We start from the raw sequence: 21,811 nt of genomic DNA on the forward strand, positions 1-21,811 counted from the left end.
GGGCCGGAGACTTGAGCTGCTTGGGGCAAATTACAGTACATCCCCTGATACTCAGGCGGTGCATGTCTTTCAAAGCGTTGCGCCCCACTGGCGCTGCCAAAACATCCAAGCCTTGGGAAGAACTCTATGGGTAGCAGACTGTTTCAGGTCAAGGACCAGCGGACGAGGGCAGTCAGTTGTCACATTCAAGGCTCTCAAATTATGACGGCTGAGGTGTAGAGTGATAGTTGTTTGAGTAGAAGGCCATTAGCTCTTGAGGAAGATCAATGAGAGACATGATTAAAGCATCAAGGCTGAGATGATTTGTAGCTTTGTGGACGTACACTTGTTTTGCACTCAACACTTACTGTAAATTGTAATGATGAAATACAGTTAATATTTCTACTATACTGTTAGAGAGCCATCTACTGGAAGCGTGGTCCTACTTACAGCTCATATTTAGCTAATTCATTCAAAAGCAGTTGAGACTGTACTTGAGCTACAGAAATTATTTTTATTTTCTCTCTTGTTATATGCTGCTCCCTCATCAATCTACTTGGCATCTTTATCTCTGTATCTCACTTATCTCACTTACCTTCATTTTCTATGCACAGAATTATATATTCACTATTTCTTAATTGTCTTACCTTTCTGGCCATAGACAAACAGTGATGCCGTGGATTCTGGGGCAACTTCCCATGTTAAATTTTAAAGGTCATAACAGGGATGCGTTACATCCTTCTGTGCCACATACACGTATTGATCTGCCTTTACAGCTCACAGGAAGCTGTGTTTAGGACCCATTTGTTTCTAACCCTGTATTTGATCTTCCAAGTAATTACTTTGCCGTTCAGAAACAAGCTTCTTTTAGCACAAGGTCAGAGCCAAGCCTACACAACTGTTGCAGTGGAGGCTATAAAGTTCGAGTATGTGCTCATGTCCGTTATTAAGGCAGGCCATTTTTCTGAGAGGTGACTACTGACCTACAAAACCGCTGACATTTCCTCTGGGTCTGCTTCTCCCCACAGGGGAGCTTTTATGTGCCCAGTGAAAACTGCCTGCAGAGAGCTCATACGTGGCACCGGAGGCTCTGTCGCCTCCTGTTGGTGGCACATAGAGGCCTGCACACCTACTACACCGCGCTGATGAAGGAAATCCCACAGCTCCAGCAGACTCCACTAGACTCAGGTGAGCATATGAAAAGCTCTATATTCATTTATGTTTTCTGGTCTTTAAAATATCTGGGAAGGTATTTCAATAAATGATTGAAATATAAAGTCTATTGAGAATTAAAATGTCTGGAATCCCATTATTGGGACACTATGATTTTAATAATCAAACAACCCATACCTTGTTCTTCATTTTCACATAGGTTAATACAGGACATAGTTAGTACAGTGGCAGTGGTGGAAGAAATATTCACACTGGCAAAGTAAAAATACCAACAAACATTGTAAAAATACAAGTTCTGCTTTCAACAGTTTACTTGCAGTCAGTACAAGTACAGATGTTTTAACAACTTTATATGCAAAATCAAAAGCAGAAGTACTCATTATGCATACTGACATACTGACCTCTGACACATTCACGTGTAAGCAATATTTTACTGTTGTTTCTAGTTTAGGTGAAGCTGATTTTTACCACCTTATATACTGTTGGGTAGTTTACTGTAAATCTGTAATACTGCATCATATTTTATGAGCTCATCAGATGTTTTGGTTGAAAACTGTAATCCAAAATGTAACTACTGATTCTCAAATATATGTAGTGCAGTAAAAAATACAATATTTACCTCTGAAATGCAGTTGAATACTTGTGTCAAGTAGTTAAAAAAGGAAATATTCAAGTACCTTAGAATTGGACTACTAACAGTATTGCACTTGCCTCAATGTGCTGATTTAAATTCCATTAGTGGTTAATAGTACACAGTTAGATTTTATGGCCTTTAACAATTAATTTGAATTAATTTTGTGTCCTCATTCACCTAATTTACTTTTATAGTTTTAGTCTTCACTCCCGAAGTGATCTTTTTACAGCTTTGTGTTTTTATGCAAGATTTTAAATGGGTCTCATGTTTGGCCCTAATTAGTATTGCAAAGATTCAAATATATTACTTTGTGTCACTACATTTGTAGTTACACCGTCTTCTCGCTTGGTTCAAACAATGTAATGAAATCCTTTGCACTAAGCTCTGCAAATCACCTTTCTTTCAACAGAGGTGAAGCCTGTGGAAGAAACTCTAAATCAGCTCACAATAGAGTTACAGGTATGTTACAGCCACTTCAAAGACAAATTTCTACTGCCTAGTGATGGACAATAAACTTTTTAGAATCTAATTCTGATTGTGGCTAAATAGTTTTTGATTTTTCTGTTATTGTGATTTGATATTCAATTTTGGCCTACAATATGTGTAAAATTGTAAGAGTATATATGCAAAATTGCAAAGGTATTGTATGGTGGCGAATAGTTAATTCTGTGCAGTCAGTGGCAGCTGCCTGACAGTTTGTTGACTTTCGTTGGCATGCTCACAGACACAAGTGCAATTTGGTTATTTTAGAAAATAAGTCAAGTGCTTTCATGCGTCAACCTCTTTTTCACAGCAAAACTTGATTCCACCCATCTACATGAATGCTAGCGGTTAAAAATACCAGCTGTTACCACATAGAGAACAGCATGAGTTGATTGATTTACATGTTTAACATGAGTTTCGTGCAATGATTCGAATACCTGCCAATAAGGCAGATTGGAAACGTTATATTGGCGTTAGGTATAAATATGTTAGCAAGAAAATCAAGTGCAATTATGCAAGACATATTTTGGGAAATCTTTGACAGCTAATGCATTCACTTTGATAATATTTGATTATATGTTTTTCTGTCCCCATCAGCTGCAGGATGGCCATGAAAAGGTAGCAGAGCAGATCAGCAGGGACGTGAGCCAGCTCTGCTCCCAGCTGGCTGCTCTGTGGAGCTGCTTCCTGGAGGCTGCTGTGCTCAACCCCCACATCCTCTCCTATCTGGCCCAGGAGCACCACACGCTCAGGGTGAGAATCACACTCCATCAAAGGCAGACTTACACAATGCTCAAACGTCATCATTTACTGTCTATTCTCTGAGCCACAGTCCAGATAGTCTCCACATCAGAGTGCATTGATAATGATTTTTTTAAAATTAGCCTTTTCTGTCCTCAGCACCCACACAAAAATACAAAAATACTACAGAACAATCAAAATGGTTTCATAACCGTTGACATTTTTAGCTCTGTCAGCAGTTCTTTAAGGCATATTGTGACCAATTTTGTTGAAGTTATTGAATAAAATTCTCTCATACCACACGGAAATGATCTCTCTGGGCAGACATATAAAGTAAAAATAACCTCAAACCAGTTGTGATCAGGACGGAACCTCCGCATTGGACCAGAAAAAAGTTCAGAATTACTGTATGACTGGAGGTGGGTAGAGTAGCCAAAAACTGCACTCAAGTGAAAGTAGTTATATTGTTACTTTACAAGTAACTAAAAGTATCTACTGAAAAAAAACACTTGAGTAGCAGGTATATATATAAATACACATTACACATACACATACAAAAATATACATTCCACTTCTTTTATATATGTAGATATGACCAACTTCATTTCAACCACAGATGGTCTTCATCATATACATATAGTGTATACATACTGTATACACCAGGACAATATTCCCAGACAGTATATCACAAGTGTGACCACGAAATATTACATAAATATTATACTCTGTTGAGTATGTATAAAGACATTTTTTAAAATTTAATTCTTTGCTGGTTATATCCTATATAACAGTATTTTATGATTCAGCAAATAAATCAGAAAATCCGGTATGCATGGGCCATGTCTATTATGTCAAAAACAAATCGTGTCAACATGTTCCCTTGTGTAACGTGTCCTTCCATAGAGCCAGTATCTCCAATGACATGATGACAACAATCCCATTAAATACATGGGTGTTCACTTCTTCACTTTTACCTTAAGCAGACCATTTGTGTTCGAAATGTTACATCGGTCATTTCCTCAAAAAATAAAGGGGGTCTCTCTACTTTTCTGCCTTCATCAGGCTACATGAATGTCCATGACTAGTTAATGGTTAATACTGTAGCAAAGACGCACACTGCTAGCTCAAATATTTACATTACAACAGAAAGCAGGAGTAGTAGTAGTTTTGAGGCATGATACACTGTTGTATATAGTATTAAACTGACTAGCATTAGAACAACAAGCACACTTACTGCTCTGTCAGTTCGGTGTCAGCACGGTTCTCTGATGTACTGACCTCAGATCAGCATTCACAGCCGCAGCTCGCTGCACCTCTGGTCTGTTAATATTAGCTACTAGCACTGTCTGAAAGCCATACTCTGACAGTGGAAGAAGAAAAATGTATGGGCAAGGATGCTTTGTCTCATCTGGACAGTATAGATAGGGCGAGCAGACCTGGGATCAGCAGACCGCCAGCCTCTTAACAGAATGTGTATGCATGAAGTAATAAATGACAAAAGTAGCATGATGAAACTATCCAAATGTAACGAAGTAAAAGTAATGATTTTTCTTTAAAAGTCTCCCTCAAGTAAGAGTAAGAGTTTCATTAAAACTACTCCAACAATTCACTCCAAAAAGTTACTTAAGTACATGTAGTGGAGTAAATGTAACTTTTTAATATCCACCTCTGACTTAAATTGACCGAACTCTGGAGAGTCAGAGGGATCTGTGAATGCTACAAAGGGAATTAGTGTAATAATAATATGCCATTCTAGACCTTGATATCTTAAACCAATCTGAGCAGGCTAATATAATGTTCACTTCAATTTCTATCTAATCACTGGGCTGTTTAATATGAATATGTGCTTCACAGTGGAGTAGCTCTCAAGGCTCTCTTACACGGCACTCTTTCGTCTCAGTTGTCTGAAAATAATGAACATGTTTGCTTTGGTATTAGATTGCCCCGAGGGGATACTGTCATGCCGCCACCCACCAGTAGAGTTAGGATTTCAATTAACACTTACTTTGTAATTATTGTGGGGTGAAAATACACCAGAAAGAGTGTTTGTGGTGGTTTGCCTGTCACAGTGGCTGACTTTCAAGGATGATGCATTTCTAATTGGAGCTGGAGAAGGAGAAAGCTTTGGAGGTGATTTGAATCTTCCTTTGTGTGTAAATGTTGAATGCTTGACTCAACGAGACTGACTGGTGTGATCATCCCATCTTTTAATGGCATTAAATATGTGATTGAGACTCCACTAAGGTGAAAACTACTTTGTCTGTTTTTGGAAACACCAGGTCAGGAGGTTTTCAGAGGCATACTTCTTCACCGAACACCCCAAAGAGATATCTCTCACCTTTCAAGAGGAACTGTAAGTATGTCTTATCTGACAGAGAAGAGTAAATTCCATGAATGGAGAGAAGTGTATTATGTATGATATTATTCTCCATATCCAGAATCAACAGACATGGCCAGATAGCTGCAGAAGTGCGGAGCTCAGACTACCTGACCAAGATGCCTCCTTTACCAGTTGAGTGCCTGGACATCGATGGAGACTGGAACAGCCTGCCCATCATCTTTGAGGATAGATACGTGGAGTCTCCTCAAACAGGTAATACAAAAGGTTAAGGAAACTGTTGTGTTATTTACACCTAATCACTTTTTTTTTTGCTTTTCAAAGCAAAAGCTTCACTACATCTGTAATGTCGCTTTTCATTCCAGAGTGGGTATCACATGTGCCAATGCCTGCAACTACTGAAGGGCAAATCAAATCGGATCCTGCCATCACTCCTTCCAACAGGATCTTTGAAAGCAGCCAGAGAGCCAGATCACCAGCAATACCCCTGGATCCCTTGGACAGTGAGGACTGCATGGACCTGCCCACATATGTTTCCTTCATAGCAGAGCAGAGTAAGACCCGCACCAACATCAGAAGTATCCAGACTCCCATTCCTCGTGAGGACAGAGCTGAATTCTCTCAAGCAGAAGTAGAAAGCTTGAAAGAACCAGTGGAAAAACAGGGCCAGATTGAGGAATCCTGTAGTTCAGGCCTGAGCTACATCACAGTTAAGTCTTGTGATGTGGATCCATATAGAAGCGAAGCACTCCTGGTTCACACCTCAAACCACAATCCCCTCACTGACTCTACTAACAGCAGTGATGAGTCTCCTGCTCATCATTTAACAGAAAATGCCATCCACATTTGTGATGCCACAAACGAGAGCAATGCAAGAGAGGGTGCAAACAACGAAGAGGAGTCTGACATTGCAATGCCATTAAATCACTCCATGGATGATGAGAGTGAGGATGTTCCTCTCATCAGCCTACCCACAGCTTATGCGCATCCAGTTATATCTCCCTTTCCTGCTGATCTCAGAAAAGAGATGACTCACCGTGGAGGCCTGGTTGGCTCCAAAATCATGAAGCGCTCTTCCTCTGTTATTTCCGACTCAGGTATTGAGAGTGAGCCCAGCTCGGTAGCATGGCCTGTGGAGGCTGCACCGCGTGGTAGACCTCCTCTAGACTTCTCCAGTGAACGAGAGTTCCAACAGCAAATAGTGTGTCGCCACCCGGTCCACCTCAGCTCTCTGGAAGGCTTGCAGATGGAGAGTAACGGCAGCCTTCCAAGTGGAGGTATACAGGCCTCACTCACCTCTATTAGCTCCCTGCCCTATGAGGAGGACCAGCAGCAGAGGCAGCTCAGCAAACTGACCAAGTCAGTCTCAGCGCCACAGATAAGTAGCCCAGAAGACACTGAGGAGGACCATGTGCTGCTCAACCAGGAAGCAGATACTAAGAGCTTAGTGCGACACCAGGATTCATGTAAGATCAACTGCTCTTCTTTGATCAGCAACCTGAATTCAGAGCAATCTGAATCATCTCTATTAGACACGAGTTCAATTACAAATCTTGGCCATATTCCCAAGGAGAGTATTAGCTCTGAAAAGTCAAATCCTCCACAGAACCTGTCAGAGACATACATATCCAAGACAGTGTTAAGTGGTGTGTCTGAAGTGTTGCTTCTACAAGAGTCTGTAGAAAGATCTAATGTGAAGGAAAGCGCTGTTGTTGGCAGCTACGGGGAGAATATTAACCATCAAACACACATCAGCGGAGTAAACGCCTCAGTGGAGGATGTGCATCTCACTGAATCGGAAACTGTGCCCTGCAGCTGCGGAAACAAACCATGTGTGCATAAAAGTGCAGCAAATCAGGAGAGAATTGACGCTGGAGATGAGTGCCACCGTTTCCATCAGACTGAACTGCTTGGTGCTGAGGACCAGGAGGATCTGGATCCCAACGACCTTCCCAACAGTACCACCGCCACACAGAGGCCCAATGACCTTACAGGGGTGACAGCCAGTGATTTCATATCATCTTTTGAGCTCAGTGGGATATCATCCAGTGAGAAAGAGCCTTTAGACTCCCAGACAAAGTCCTCTAAGATCCCCAACTCGGGGCTGGCCTTTGTGAATAAGAAGATGGTCGAGGTAGTGAACATGTCGGTGTCTTGTGCCCCAACGTGTCTGCCATTTTCCTCTGTTTTGAGAGACTCTCCGTCCATCAGTGGAATGTCCACTCGCCAGGCTACCTCACCTATCACCCATCAACCCCTTGGCTCCTTTGGTATCATCTCCTCATCTTCACTCAACCCCCTTAACATGGATGATGAGACCAATGAACGAATGCTAAAGTGAGTTTATGTTTTAGCAAAGGACAAATTCTGCTGTAAATCTGTTTTCAACACTAAGTGGATTTAAATACTGTAGTATGTTTATAGCAAGCACTGGCTTCCTAACAGGCAGAATGCCACTGTATTTGTCTACATACACAAACACTGTGACTGACTAACAGCCAGATAGCAGCCAGCTACACAAAAAAGAGCCACAGTCTGTGAACTGAAACCACATTGGCATTAGCTTTCTACAGTAGGATCCAGGATCCATGTCTTTTGTTGAACCTTAGTTTGCTGAACAAGCTGCCAAACAAACATCTACCAGAGCAAAAGTACTGTTGTCAATAGCACTTTGAGCAGGTTGAAAACTTACCTGCAAATTTCAAGATGGTCAGTTTAGATGCCAAATTTTGTGGTCCATATACTTCTGTACCACTAATGCTGCCATCAAAACACTGCCTATCCAGTTACTAGTTAATTAAGCAAATAACTATAGCTTAATATACTACACTTAGCAGCACAACTTTGTTTACACTGTGTCTCAGGGTCCTGTCCACTCAACTGTCAATCAAACACAACAGCCTGCCCACTCAGACTTGGAGGCTAAAAGAGCATTTTTGAGACCTTTTTCTCTTCCTTTCAGTAAGAAAAAGGTATTAACACTATATTTGAAAGTTTATTTGACAAGATTTTTGACCTAAAAAAGGAATGGCTTATGTGATTTCAGTTGAGAAGTTTTTTTTTTCCAAGTCTCAACCATGTTCAAATGTGTTATTTTTGTGCAGGCAGGTGAGAGCAATGACTTTCTGGCCTGTGTGTCAACAAATAATGTTTCTGAAAATGCAGGGCCCCCTTCCAAGGAAAACTTTGTAGGATTGACATTATAATCCACACCAACTTACTGGAAACAAGGCCAAAGTACAAGGTTTTATGGGTATACAGAGACAACTGTTGACATCTGGTGCAGTAGCTGGCAGTTACTCATGCTGGAAAGCCTAGCATAACAAAATTAAGTGAGGGAAAAATTTGAAGTGAGGAAGTCGAGATGAGGTGAAATGCCTCCTGAGTGTATTAAATCACATCAAAGAGTGTGCAAACAAATCCATCATGATTAGCTGAAAGTACAGGAACTGGAATCGGATTTGTTTTGACTCCTGCACGGCTAAAATCTGTAACCTGGCTGGATGACAGGGTAATAAAACTTTGAGAAGCTACTTGTAAGTCTGTGAGACTTTTGGTCATAAGCCTTGGTTTGCATGGAACTGAACTGAAATTAATCAAATACAAAAATGAAAGGTATGTCTTCCATTATGTTTTGGACCAAAGGGAGAAATCTGTAGGAGGGTTTCACCTTGAAGAGATGGAGTTTTAGTGCAACATCTTTGTAAAATGAAATCTTAGATCAGCATTTTGTTTGTGTGTCAATAAGGTTTACATTATTTCTTGTCTTTGCAAATTACTGGCAAGTTCTTTTTCAATTAATTGATAAAACACAGAATATAACCTATCTTGTTCTTTTCTGAATGTCATTTCCCTTTTCTCCAGTTTCTACAAAGCCAAAGAGGAGCTGTTCAAAGATTTGAGCTTTCAGGCCAGCTTGTACAGTGACCTTCCTCTCCTGGCATCAGATCTGCCCTACTTCCCCCCTGAGGAGGACGACGAGGAGTTTGATGACGGTATACACCTTGTAGTGTGTGTCCACGGGCTTGATGGTGAGTCTGCATACAGCATAACTGCAAGAATGTAATAGCTAATAAAATGACGCATCCGCAGTGTACTGTACATACTTTTTTAGATTTTAGTGTAAATGTAATATAATCTCTTAATATATCACATCACATTGTATAGCCTTTGAAAACTATTTTTTAAAAACATATTCCAGGTGTCTCTTAAATGATTAATGGGCATTCTCATAAGAGCTGAGCCAGAAATTGTGTGTATAATTTCCTCTTTGCTTCCAGGAAACAGTGCAGACCTTCGGCTGGTGAAGACTTTTATTGAGTTAGGGCTGCCAGGATCCAGGCTCGACTTCCTCATGTCTGAGAGGAACCAGGTACATTTGTAGATGCCTGCGACGGGAGCAAATTGATACATGTACAGTTACATTCTGTGTAAGTGCTGTAAGGCAATTTGTAAAGCGCTGACGGCTGTGCTTTTGTTTTGCTGTTTCCCTGCAGACTGATACATTTGCAGATTTCGACACCATGACGGACAGGTTGCTGGATGAGATCATTCAGCATATCCAGCTGTACAATCTCACCATAGGCAGGATAAGGTTGGTTGCTCAACTTTTAAATATCGCGCAACATACACATTACTGACAACTCTCCTTTTGACTGATTATTTGAAGCAAAGTCTGAGCAGGGACAAACATAAACTTAAGCGATATTTACTTTGGTCAGTAGATGGCAGCAGAGTCTGTACATTGATACATGTGCTCAGCATGATCGTCTTAACTGTTTCAAGATAATATATAGTGTACAAACTCAACATGGATAAGTGGCACAAAATTGATGAAAAGGTCTTATCATACAGTGCCAATAAGTTTCTGATTTTCACTTGATTGACTATGCTCCTTTCCGCAGCACTGTGTTGCCTCGTTCCCATCAAATTAAGCTATTCGTCTTCCCGCTTAATTGCCCTCATTGTGCCAATTTATTTTTTGTAAGAGTTTTTACACAAATTTGTTAACTTTCTTTATTGTGGCATATTCTCTAGAGAGTATGTATCAATGACAAACGCAATGGACTGCCACAGCAGCATCTGGCTCTCTCCACATTACCTCTATATTTAGTTTGGTAGGAGACAGAGGAGAAGGAGCAGACATGGCGATGAGGGATTTTGGGTAGATCTGTAGCAGTACAGTAATTAAACTAAGTGACAGACATAGCTTCATGAATCTAATATTTCCCACTGCTGGGGAGACACTATTAATTCATATGGTATGTCCTCTATGTTAGCATCATTAAGTTGTCATTGCCTTGGAGAATGTTTTAACAATTAGCAAGTTAATGAATTTTCTGTAATTACCTGTGTCTTAGCTAACATCTCCAAATAGCATCCGCTGAAACCAGTTCCCACTTACAAAAGAGTCTATAATAAGATATTGCACAGCGTCAGAGGTCAGCAGCGTTGGAGGAACTGTTTTTCCAGCCACCCACTCAAGTTACAAGTTTATCTCTCTGAAAGTTGCTTGTCTTCGGCCAACAGCTTCATCGGCCACTCTCTGGGGAACATCATCATCCGCTCTGTGCTGACGAGGCCTCGCTTCCGCTGTTATTTGCCCAAACTGCACACTTTCCTCTCGCTGTCAGGCCCACACTTGGGAACGCTCTACAACAACAGCACACTGGTCAGCACAGGTGAGAACGCTGCTCAGCTCTGGGTAGAATGCACACTGCAGATGTACTTTATTTACAGTGTTGTACAGCGCTGCATTTCAGTGTTTTGTGCTCCTCAGCTCCTTACACTTTTATCTAAGAATACCATCCATACTGCTCAGTGTCTATATTGGGTGCTTAAAAAGCAAGTCCTGATAGTGTGTTTGTGTGTGTGTGTGTGTGTGTGTGTGTGTGTGGGTGGGTGGGTGGTTGTGTGTTGCTTAGGTCTGTGGTTAATGCAGAAGCTGAAGAAATCAGGATCCTTGCTGCAGCTCACCTTCAGAGATCATGTTGATCCACGGAAAACATTCCTCTATCTTCTGAGTCAGAAACCAGGTACATTATGAAAGTAGCCAAATCTGACAAAGAGCCAGTATATTGACTGCCTCATTTTACAGACAGTCTATTCAAATATTCATAAAAATGTTGTCATCCTGTCTTTTTTGTCAAATTTCTGTGTATGTCAGCTCGCTAACACTCAAACCCCTGCCAACGAGCTGCGAGGGGCCTATGAGAGGCCTCCCCACTGTGTGAGTGGAACAAAGCAGTCGTTTGTCAAACAGGCTTGAGGAAGATAAGGCTTAAAACGTTTTTTTCCCCCTCCAGAGCTGTGGCAGGCTGACAAAATGATCCAAAACCTGTCATTGGAAACCCACCAGTGCACTCTTAAAAGCACACTGACAGGAGACTAGAGAAAAATCAGTTTTATCATATCAAGCCTGTCATTGTACTTTGTGACTGTACTTTGCCTTTTACAGCCAATTCACTCCTTTCCTCCGTCTTCCCCGCTTTCGCACACACACACACACACTCACACGCTCTGCAATATGATTTTCTCGTTTGCTTTGTGTCCTTTTAGGGCTCCAGTTCTTCAAGAACGTGGTGTTGGTGGCATCTCCACAGGACCGTTATGTTCCTTTCCACTCCGCGAGAATAGAGATGTGCAAAACTGCTCTCAAGGACAGAACCACAGGTCAGGAGTGCATACTCTGTATTAATACTCTCACCTGTAGTTTCAATATTTACAGTATCTTTCAATATTTTAGAATGACAATCCCATTTTTTCTCTCCCAATACCTATGCCATTACTGAGGCCATTATTCAACAAAAGTTACATATGCTTGCTTTAAGTGTAATATGAGACTGTAGCTACACATCACTTTTCTTATCTACACTAAAGGTAGGTACATCAACATTATGTTTGGACTTCTAAAATTTTTTTTAATTAGGTTGTTTCCAAGGTTTATCAAGTTGTGTTGTCACAATTTTGTAAGGGCAGTGACTAAGAAACAGTAATTAAAATGGATTAGTATAGTCTGGACAATACTCAATCCCCTTAATAAGGTCAGTACCTGGAGGAACACTTACACAATTTTCTCACACTTTGACAATATTGTGTTTTAAATATAACGGTTAGTGTTTTCACTACAATTTGTTCTTGGCAAAGCACATCATTGGACACTGGAACTCAGCACTGACACCCGAGCAAATGACGGTGTCCCTTTGGCTGGACTGGGCATTTTTTTGGAGGCTGTTCTCTCGATCCACTCGCCGGTTAAGTGATGAGAACATACACCAAGTCATCCATCTGTGACATGCATCTGTGCATCTCTTTTTCCTCTCATTTTTGAGTGAGAAAAATGGTGACGAATCTGTAAGGCGAGCACTGATCACAGTTAGTAGGTCAGTAAAGCAGCTTGCTTGTAAAAGGTGAAGAACAGTCGCCAATTAGGGGCATATGTGACTATGTCTTCATCGCGTCCTTGAAGCTGAATTCAATTAATTAATGGACTGTGTAAAATGAATGGTTTGGCTTTTTGGGGAAGACGCTTTCTGGCAGAGTTAGTTTCGATAATTGATACCACTCTCATGCCTGTACGGTAAATATGAAGCTACAGCCAGCAGCTTATCTTTGCCTAGCATTAAGCCTAGAAACCGGGGGTACCAGCTAGCCTGACTCTGTCGGAAAAAAATCGACCTACCAGCGGCGCTCAACTTTCCGAACTGAAACATCATATCCCGTTTGTTTAATCTCTCGCAAGAAAACGAAGTGTACGGCCCATACGTTGAGCTTTTCTGGGCGGCCATGTTGCTGGACCACAGTTTTTCTTGTCTGGAGGCGGCGATGCAGCTAGCCGCGAGGGAGACCGCTACGGGACGGCAACCTCTCTCACGACTCCCGGCGGGGCGCGACGTGGACGGGCGAGCGGACGCCAGATGGCGTCGGCGTTTTCCAATGAAGAAGTCCTAACCTGCCCCGTGCGTCAGCAAACAGGCTGCACATGCAGTATACGTGTCCGTATACACTTTTTTAAATTAATTATTATTATTTGTTTTTTTACACAGTTTGTGTATGTAGTACAGTACACGTGTGCGCACGCTGGTGAAGATATCTTGGCGGATGAAACGAGACGGTAGAGAGTGAAAGGGGCCGGACGCTTGGTCGTGGCTGTGGTGTCATCCCCTCGTCGCTCGTGGTACACCTGGACAACTGTCCACGCTCCATCCTCTAGAGTTCTCTCGCTCGCGGGTATGCTAGCAAGGGGTGTTCGGCTGTTTAAAATTCAGACGCCGGCACTACCGTTCATATAAAAATCTGACAAGACTGACATGATTACACCCGTGCCCTTTCTCCTCGTAGCCAGTGTTCCCCTTTGGCGCTCAGCTGTTTTTGTTGTTTTTTTTTTACAATAACCCACTATAAGATTTGTTTTCAGCAAGAAAAAAAAACATATCCGTTCATTTTAGGTCAACACAATAGACAGGCTGCCTATAAATTGCTTATCACGGGTTCCAGTGTGGTCATGACTTTTCTGTTTCAGCTGCTCTCTGCTCCGTGACTGTATTTAGCCAACACCGACGCTAACGCTAGCTAACGTCAACCTTTGCTGTAGCTGACTGTCCAATGTCTAGTGCTGGGCTGCTGTTGTTGTTGTTGTTGTTGTGCTGTTGTTGTTGTTTTATTCCAACCACACAGACAGCAGTCTAAACAAGCGAGTTCCATGGGCCGTGACTTGCGTCGGTCGATGTGTTGTTAGCTACTACCTAAGCGCACAGTGTTGCCTGGAAGGGTGCGTTCGATTCACTGTACACATCCTTCCCCCATGTGCGGACTGCCTCGCTATTCAAGCTGTCGTTCGTCTCCGACAAGGACAGATAAAAACAACAATAATAAAAATAATAATAACAATGGCATCCCTAGAATATACTGTACTGTACTCTTTGACCATGTAAGTATTTAACTAATATCTTTTGGTGTAAGGGAATAATTGAAATGTCTTTTTACCATAAGGGCCCCTATAATTATTAAATTGTGGGGGAAAAAAGAGTTTTTTTCATTTTTTTGGATGCTGGGCCATTGAAAATATACTAGGGCCCAGTAAAACTTGTGACCAAGTGGGCCCCTGGAGAAGAAATGTCACGTCAGACACTGACATTTCCCAAAATGTCAAAGTATTCCTTTAAGTACTAACAGTTTGTGTGGTCAGTCGTGTGAAGTAGAAAAAAATGGGAACAAATTTGCTGTCGCGCTTAACCTGATGCAAAAAAATAGCTAAAAATAATAAAAGCCCAATTTAGCATCATATATCTGATATATTAACCTTTCTCTACATTTGAATACGAATTATGTATAATGTACATACTGGGACTCACTCTAACTTTCCTCATTTTTGCTCTGAAGGTCCCGTGTACACTGAGATGATCAACAACCTCCTGCAGCCCCTTGTCGAGACTAAAGAGTGCCGGCTGATCCGTCAGAATGTGTTCCATGCTCTGCCCAACACAGCCAACACTTTGATTGGCCGTGCCGCCCACATCGCTGTCTTGGACTCTGAGCTTTTCCTGGAGAAGTTCTTCTTAGTGGCAGGGCTTAACTACTTCAAATAAAGGTGCTACAGGCTGACAGGACAGAACATTTGGGTGGCTGGCAGAGCTGATTTGGAGGAAAAGGTCCTAACTTTCATGTTGTACAATATACGGTATGTAGTGTGTATAATCCCTGGTATCCAAGAGGAAAGACCTGTATATCCAATTGGTTAGGATTGTTAGCAGCTGTTAAAAAAGATCAGTGTATTGTGACTGTTTAAATTGCTAACTCAGGCGTCTGAGTTTGACGCGTAGCCATGCAAAACAAGACATCTGACATCTATCACAGGACTGACTGTTGATGTTTTGTTGGCCTTATGAATAACCTCTAAGCCAGAACACTAACAGATGCTAGTTGTGGTCTAAAGCATTTAACTACTTTCCCTTCAGAGTTGGTTTAGAGCCTTTAGTATCATCGGTTGACTGAATTCTTCTTTAAGAGTTACACCAATGATAGTCTTACTCTATGCTTAGAAACGAGGCAACAGATGCGCAGCATTTATCCCCTTGATTGTACATGACGTATTTTGTTGTACAAACATACATGTAGATTTTCCTTTATACAGAAATGAGTATATTGTTCAAAATTATTTATTTTTTATCTTCTTATGTATCTACAGTGTAAGTGTTCCATTTAAATGTGATCTTTTTTGTGTTATATCACCAAATCTATCGAATGAAAATCAAAGTGTTTATAATACAATGCAGGTGGAAGTGTTACAATATGTAGCCTATAATTCCGTATAGTGGATATTTAAACAGTCAGATTCTTCATAGATTTACTTTATCAAATTATTAATTTTGAACTGCACCTCAGTAACTCAACTCACTGACCCTGATTAGCTAATCATGAGGCTACAGCACAGTATCTTTGATGCCAAATGAATCTACCTGCTATGTAAGATTTCAATTTTTAATTGATTGTTTAAACTGATTGATTGAAAAGGTTGATTGACTAAATTTATGAAGTTGTCATTCCCCAAGCCCCACCCTCCATTGCTACACCTGTCAGGCTTTGCAGACTTGCGTGGCACAAATACAGTTTACAGTAGCCAAGTTTCCATTCAAATTTAGCGCATATTTTAAATGAAATTCCAGATAATCAGCAAAAGAAAATGCAAATTAATACACATTTCCATCTGCTACTGTTATGCCAGTATTAGGAGATGATGGCATTGAGATAAACAGTTGGTGGCTAATTCTCCAGTTTGCATTAAACCATGTCAGAGGTAGAGGGAGCAATGAGGTGATGTAATTTAAATAGTACCCGCACATCAAAGGAACAAAAAAAGGTGTGAAAACTAGCTAGATAGCTAATTAAGCTAATGTTAGCTACGGTAGTTGGTTGAAACCGCTGACTGCGGCTGACTAAATTACATTATGGAAAAAAATAAGATCAGACTGTTCAGACTGTTATATGTTCTATAATAGCCCAGTTTCCATTGCTTAGCATAAATACAGGCTCATATTTTCGAGCAGTATATTTACACTTAAACGTTACAAAAGAAAAGCTTTTAGGATAAGAGCCAACTGATGTTTTTGGCAAATGTAACGCCATCCCAGGTTACGCTGGGTTACACTTAACCCGCAAAAATAATGTAACCTAGTTAGTTAATGAATTGTTCCTTGCTCTCGGAAGTAATGCTCAGTTATTACTGTAGGCAGTGAGCTAGCAAGGTAGTAAGCCACTGTAGGTAGACATGGTAGCGAATGCAGCTCATGTTAGAGCAGGTAAACATAAAGTTGAATTAATTCCTTACACAGGGGGAGGGATTGAGCTAATGGTCAGTACTTTTGATAAACTACCTAACAGTATTGAAGTAAATCTACAGCATGATAACTACCAGGATAACCCAATGAAGATACATGACTTATTCCCATTTTGGTCCTTGAATCATGTGACGGGGAGGCAGGGAGGCAGAAAACAGGCTTACTCATGTAATCAACAGCAATTATACTGTACATATAATGTGAAAAAGAAACACATTGTCCATGACTATATATTGCAATCTCATGGTCTAATGACCATCAATTTCTTAATGAACCGTTTTAAATTGTAGATTAAAATCCTCTACACAAGGATGGATTTTATAAGGCACTTTGAAATTTCTTATTTTTTAAATGGCATGCATCAGGGTGTCAACGCCTTCTAGAAAACTGGATTATTTTGCATGATATGGACCCACTGCCAAGATTCACCCTCACACAGTGTCATTTTTTACAAACGTAGTTCAATATGATGCATGATGATAGCAGGGAAGCACCGTCGTAGCAGACTCTGTCTCATGTATGATGCCATATTTTGATCATCTCATCAGCTAAACCAGACATCTGTTGTGTAAATTATTTTCATTTTTTACAGCCTTTGCTGTCACATTCAAGCGTGACAGGGAAGGTGTAGTTTTCCAGCATACCGGTGAGGACCATTTTCTCATCACTGTGCTGTCCATCAATTGATGTTTACATTCTGGCAACAGAGAACTGTTATCATAAATGTCTGATATCCAGCAGTGGCTGTGCATCTGCTGCATATGTAGTTATGTACATAGAGAGAGCTATATTTAACCTTTGCACTGGTTTGATGGCAAGTGCACTTTATTGAAAACCTTGAATCAACCTCCACTAGCTTTACAAACTCCAAACAGCTGTTTGTTCTTGTGTTTTCTTGTTTATACATGCGCTGCTTCTTTACATCTGAAGGTTGTGTCGCGCATTTGTTGAAAGAGTTGACCTTGGCTGTCTGTCTCAGCCATTCAAGCATTGTATCGTCTTCAAAGTGTGCTGTCTCGCAGAACAACCGATGACATCACAAAGTGCTCTTTTCTGTGCGGAGGCTGTTGTTGGCCCTGCACGGTAAGCGGAGTGTCACCGTGATTGACTCAAATCAAATGGGCCCCTTTAGGAGACAGAGATCGCTCTCAAAAAGCCACTGAGTAAGGCTGCGTTAGCAGTCTGTAGGAGCTGCCATGCATCATGCATCATTTCTCAACCCCCCCCCACCTCAACACACACAAACACACACACATACTGTATATGGATGAGGCTTTGGTTTGTTTGCTTTTCCTCCGAATGCGCGTTTAAGGCAATGTGTGTTTACCCAAAGGGGTCAGTTGGAATCGATGGATGGAAAAAGTGTATTGAGATCGTTCCCTTCAAGGGCAAATACAGGTTAGGAAATTGTTTAATGAGATGGATGATTGTTAAAAGGTTGCACTTGAAGATGCGGTATTAGATGAGAATAAATTGTATTTAAATTATGCTCAACTCCATTCACGTAAATTGGTTGGTTTTTTTTGCTTTTTACGACTAAATATGTCTCTGACAGTGTTAATTGTACATTAATGCTGCTGTCATAACTGAGAGTGAATTCCGACGTGATCCATAAATCCATTAGATCTTTGCAAGTGCTGTCAACCTTCAAAACTAGCTGACTTGAACCTTTTCGTATTTGATTGCCCTTTACTGAGAGTCATGTTCATTTGTGGTGTGTGTGTGTGTGTGTGTGTGTGTGTGTGTGTGGTTGGTGGAGGATGGTGTGTAAGATGTGTATGAAAGGAGATGTGTTATTTTCTGCTCGCCACTGGAGCATCCTTCATGTGTTTGAACTGAATGTAAAAAATGTTTGACTTCACTGTGAAGAACCTGTATTTATTTCATTCTACAGTTCTTTTGCTGAATGTATAACATGTAAAGTAGAGTAAATACTACTTCATCTGTGCCAATACTACTGTAATATTTTTCTATGTTGCTGACTGTACTGTATTTACTCCTTAGTAGCTTGTGTTCTATGTAAAAATATAAATACAAATATATATGTATATATATATGTGTATATATATATATATATATATATATCACACACATGTATATACATATATAGCATAGCATTATTATAACAGATATGATGTTACAATAAAAATGTTCCTTTTGCATATTTTTTTTTGTTTCCTGTTTGTGTTTGCTAAGCTTGCTTTCAGCACCTGTCAACTTCAAATTATGCTTAAAGGAAAATTCAGTTTTTTCAACTTGTTTTTATTTTGTAATATTTGCCAAGTATGCCTATTAATTATGACATTTCCCTCTCCAATTTCAATCTAGTTTAACCTCTTCAGACCCAGTGTTGATCGTTTTGTGTCTTGTGTTGTTGCTAGTGGCTAGCCTCTGAGGAAAGCGGAAAGCGTTGGGGGGGGGTGCCAATTGCCACTTTTAAGATTGGTCAAAATGTTTGTCTCTTGCAGTAGTAGCTCCAAAAACTGAACCCTGCATTTCCCACATTGCAACTCAGCAGCGTCTTCCATTAGAACCGCCCTCATAAATGCCCACTTCTTTCAACCCCCCACACCTCCAGTTAGTAATGCAGGCTTTCTGTTAAGACATTTACAGATACAGTCCTAACCCTTATTACATCATCAGGGTTATTTTTTTCAAACTTTAGAAAGCTCCCTCCAGAGCTACAGAGGACATTAGACACCTGCTTGCACAGGTTGAGTAGTACTCCTCTGGAAGTAAACTGAACTGTGTAAAATCAGTGGAGTGCTCCTTTAATATTTTACTTTAACAGTATACAGCTAGAGAGGTTATTGGTAATTGTCAATGGCTATTTATAGTTGCACTTATATAGTCACTCAGACTCTCAACCTCTGAAACCACGAGTATTATGTCTTGTGCCACTTTAAATGTTAGATAGTTTCGGAGACATAACCAACATATACCAAGTTCTCAAGTAGTCTTATGAACTAGATCAGCTCCCAACCCTCCACTCCACTGTCGGCCAATTATCTCCTTAGCCTGACAAGGACAGCCTACCACACACAGCAGGAGGGATGTCACAACTGAAAAGTGACCTTATTACCCAGTGTTTTAGATTTAAATATCCATTAAATATTACAGAGCTACCCTATAGTTCAACTTTGTCCACACGCGGTTTTGAAATACAATAGACCATTAAGGTGCATTCACTTCTTCCCAGATAATTTGGTGATACCAAATCATTCGTTAACAGCTTGTCTGAGCAACCAGTGCTTCAGCACTGAACAGCAGTTATGATTTTATCACATTCAATAAGGGTTTATGGCCAGACACTACTACAAAACTCAGCTGGAAAAAGAAGTAGAATGATGGACATTTTAAAGGCATATACTGACATATGAAGACACATACATATTTTGTGTTATACAGAACAAATGGAAAATGTGGTTGGGTTGAAATATTCAAGTTATTCCAAGTTTTTCTGTCAGTGTAGAAAAGTTTCTGATTAAAAAAAACACATTTAAACGAGAAGGATGGCGATTTTATTTTATAAAGACCGAAACTGTCTGTGGCTAATGCGCCCAAGCCCATTAGTTCTTATTGAAGACGTAAATCTTTGAAAACACACATAAATATATACTTTAATTTTCTAAAAAGGCTCAGTAGTTTCCTAAAACAGCTGAGCACTGTATGTTTGAGCAAATGTTATTCAGATAAGAGGAAATAGTGCAGAATGAAATAGTGGGACTATTTTAAGATATGATTAATACACATTGAGCGCTCTAGTGAGGATCTCCTGGTGAACATTTGAATATTACATATTGCTGCGGGACACTGTATGTGGAATCAACTCAAAATAAACTACAGTGCTCATGTCAAACTCAATCAAGCACCATGTCAGTCAGTGCAACAGTGTGACATGTTTTCATTCATTCATTGAATAAATGTTGGTTTTGTCTTTTCATTGGATATCTTGACAATAAGGGGAAATATAGAATATCACCATTCTTATCCATTAAAATAACTGAATCAAAACCAGAAAAATAAAAACGTACATTTTCTGTCGTATGCTTTGATCTAATATCTTTTACAAAGAGCCAGTGTATTGGATTAATCAGTTCTGCACCAGACACTGTATGTAATTACTCAAACTTTATCGGCTCCATCATATGAGACTGTTACCTGATTTTTCCTAAAAGACCAATAAAGACCAACATACTCTACCCGCAGACCAATATACTGGTCTCACCCTGGCTGTCACCCTGTCAGGGTCCCTGAGGGGTGCTTGTGTTCTGTGTTGATACGTGAATGTTTCCTGCCTCGGTCCACGGAGGCAGATTTGTCACAGCCTTTAACTTCTGTCTGTGTATATTCTATTAACGAGTCCTGTTGTGGGACAACAATGACTCGCCATTTGTACTGTCCGTCGGTGACACGCGCTGTAAACGAATCATAGCAGCAATCCCCCATTGATGCCCCATTCCAACTGCATGAATTTATGACTTCCAGGTTCGAGATACCCCAGAGCTATAAATCCAGGCCACAACAATCCATACTCAATTTGATTTCAGGGTGTTCTCTCTCATTCCACTGTCCATTTGTCAATGCATGTTGAACTCATGATCCAACTGAGGCTACTTGGGGTCCCTCTACTTGCCTTTTCCCCCCTCTTTCTTCCCTCCCTGAAATCAATAGAGCTCATTTTTCCACCCTGACCCTAAAGACATCTCTGCGTCACCGAAAACTGATGAGGGAGCCAAGCTCACACATAGTAATGCAATTTATTTGCTGCAAGTTAACAGCAGTTGGTTGGTCACATTCAGTTATCATCAAATGCAATGAAATCCCAGTAAATGAAAGGCATGCTCTTGTTTACAACTCAGCTCTCGCACAAACACATCCCCTCTGAGACCTATCTTATTCCGCATGTGTCGCTCCTACTCGGTCATAAAGTGGAGGAAAAATGAATATTGTCATTAAATCCATCACTCACAGTTGATTGAAGCGGTGTTCATTCCATTGTTTGCCTTGTGAGGTAGGGAAACCATTAGTCCCAGAGTGATACTTTGGGCAGGCTTCGTCTGTAAGCAGGCCGCCAGTGGGAGTAATTATTGCTGCATGAAACTGTCAGTGTTGGAAGGTAATAAG

At 40.6% G+C, this 21,811-nt stretch overlaps 1 protein-coding gene across 1 annotated transcript in view; it reads left to right on the plus strand.

Annotated features, from left to right (window-relative positions):
* Positions 1 to 18,666, plus strand: part of fam135b (family with sequence similarity 135 member B) — a 42,166-nt gene extending 23,500 nt beyond the window's left edge. Inside the window, exons 7-19 of the mRNA XM_040121011.1 lie at positions 1,008 to 1,167; positions 2,196 to 2,245; positions 2,867 to 3,022; positions 5,290 to 5,363; positions 5,449 to 5,603; positions 5,714 to 7,685; positions 9,213 to 9,379; positions 9,629 to 9,720; positions 9,845 to 9,942; positions 10,878 to 11,029; positions 11,273 to 11,383; positions 11,907 to 12,020; positions 14,730 to 18,666. Coding sequence (XP_039976945.1) covers positions 1,008 to 1,167; positions 2,196 to 2,245; positions 2,867 to 3,022; positions 5,290 to 5,363; positions 5,449 to 5,603; positions 5,714 to 7,685; positions 9,213 to 9,379; positions 9,629 to 9,720; positions 9,845 to 9,942; positions 10,878 to 11,029; positions 11,273 to 11,383; positions 11,907 to 12,020; positions 14,730 to 14,935 — 3,507 coding nt within the window. The 3' untranslated portion in view covers positions 14,936 to 18,666. The remainder of the gene's footprint in view (positions 1 to 1,007; positions 1,168 to 2,195; positions 2,246 to 2,866; positions 3,023 to 5,289; positions 5,364 to 5,448; positions 5,604 to 5,713; positions 7,686 to 9,212; positions 9,380 to 9,628; positions 9,721 to 9,844; positions 9,943 to 10,877; positions 11,030 to 11,272; positions 11,384 to 11,906; positions 12,021 to 14,729) is intronic.
* The last annotated feature ends 3,145 nt before the right edge of the window (positions 18,667 to 21,811 follow it).

The sequence above is a fragment of the Xiphias gladius genome, chromosome 24, assembly GCF_016859285.1.
Source record: "Xiphias gladius isolate SHS-SW01 ecotype Sanya breed wild chromosome 24, ASM1685928v1, whole genome shotgun sequence".
In the NCBI taxonomy this organism is placed as follows: domain Eukaryota; kingdom Metazoa; phylum Chordata; class Actinopteri; order Istiophoriformes; family Xiphiidae; genus Xiphias; species Xiphias gladius.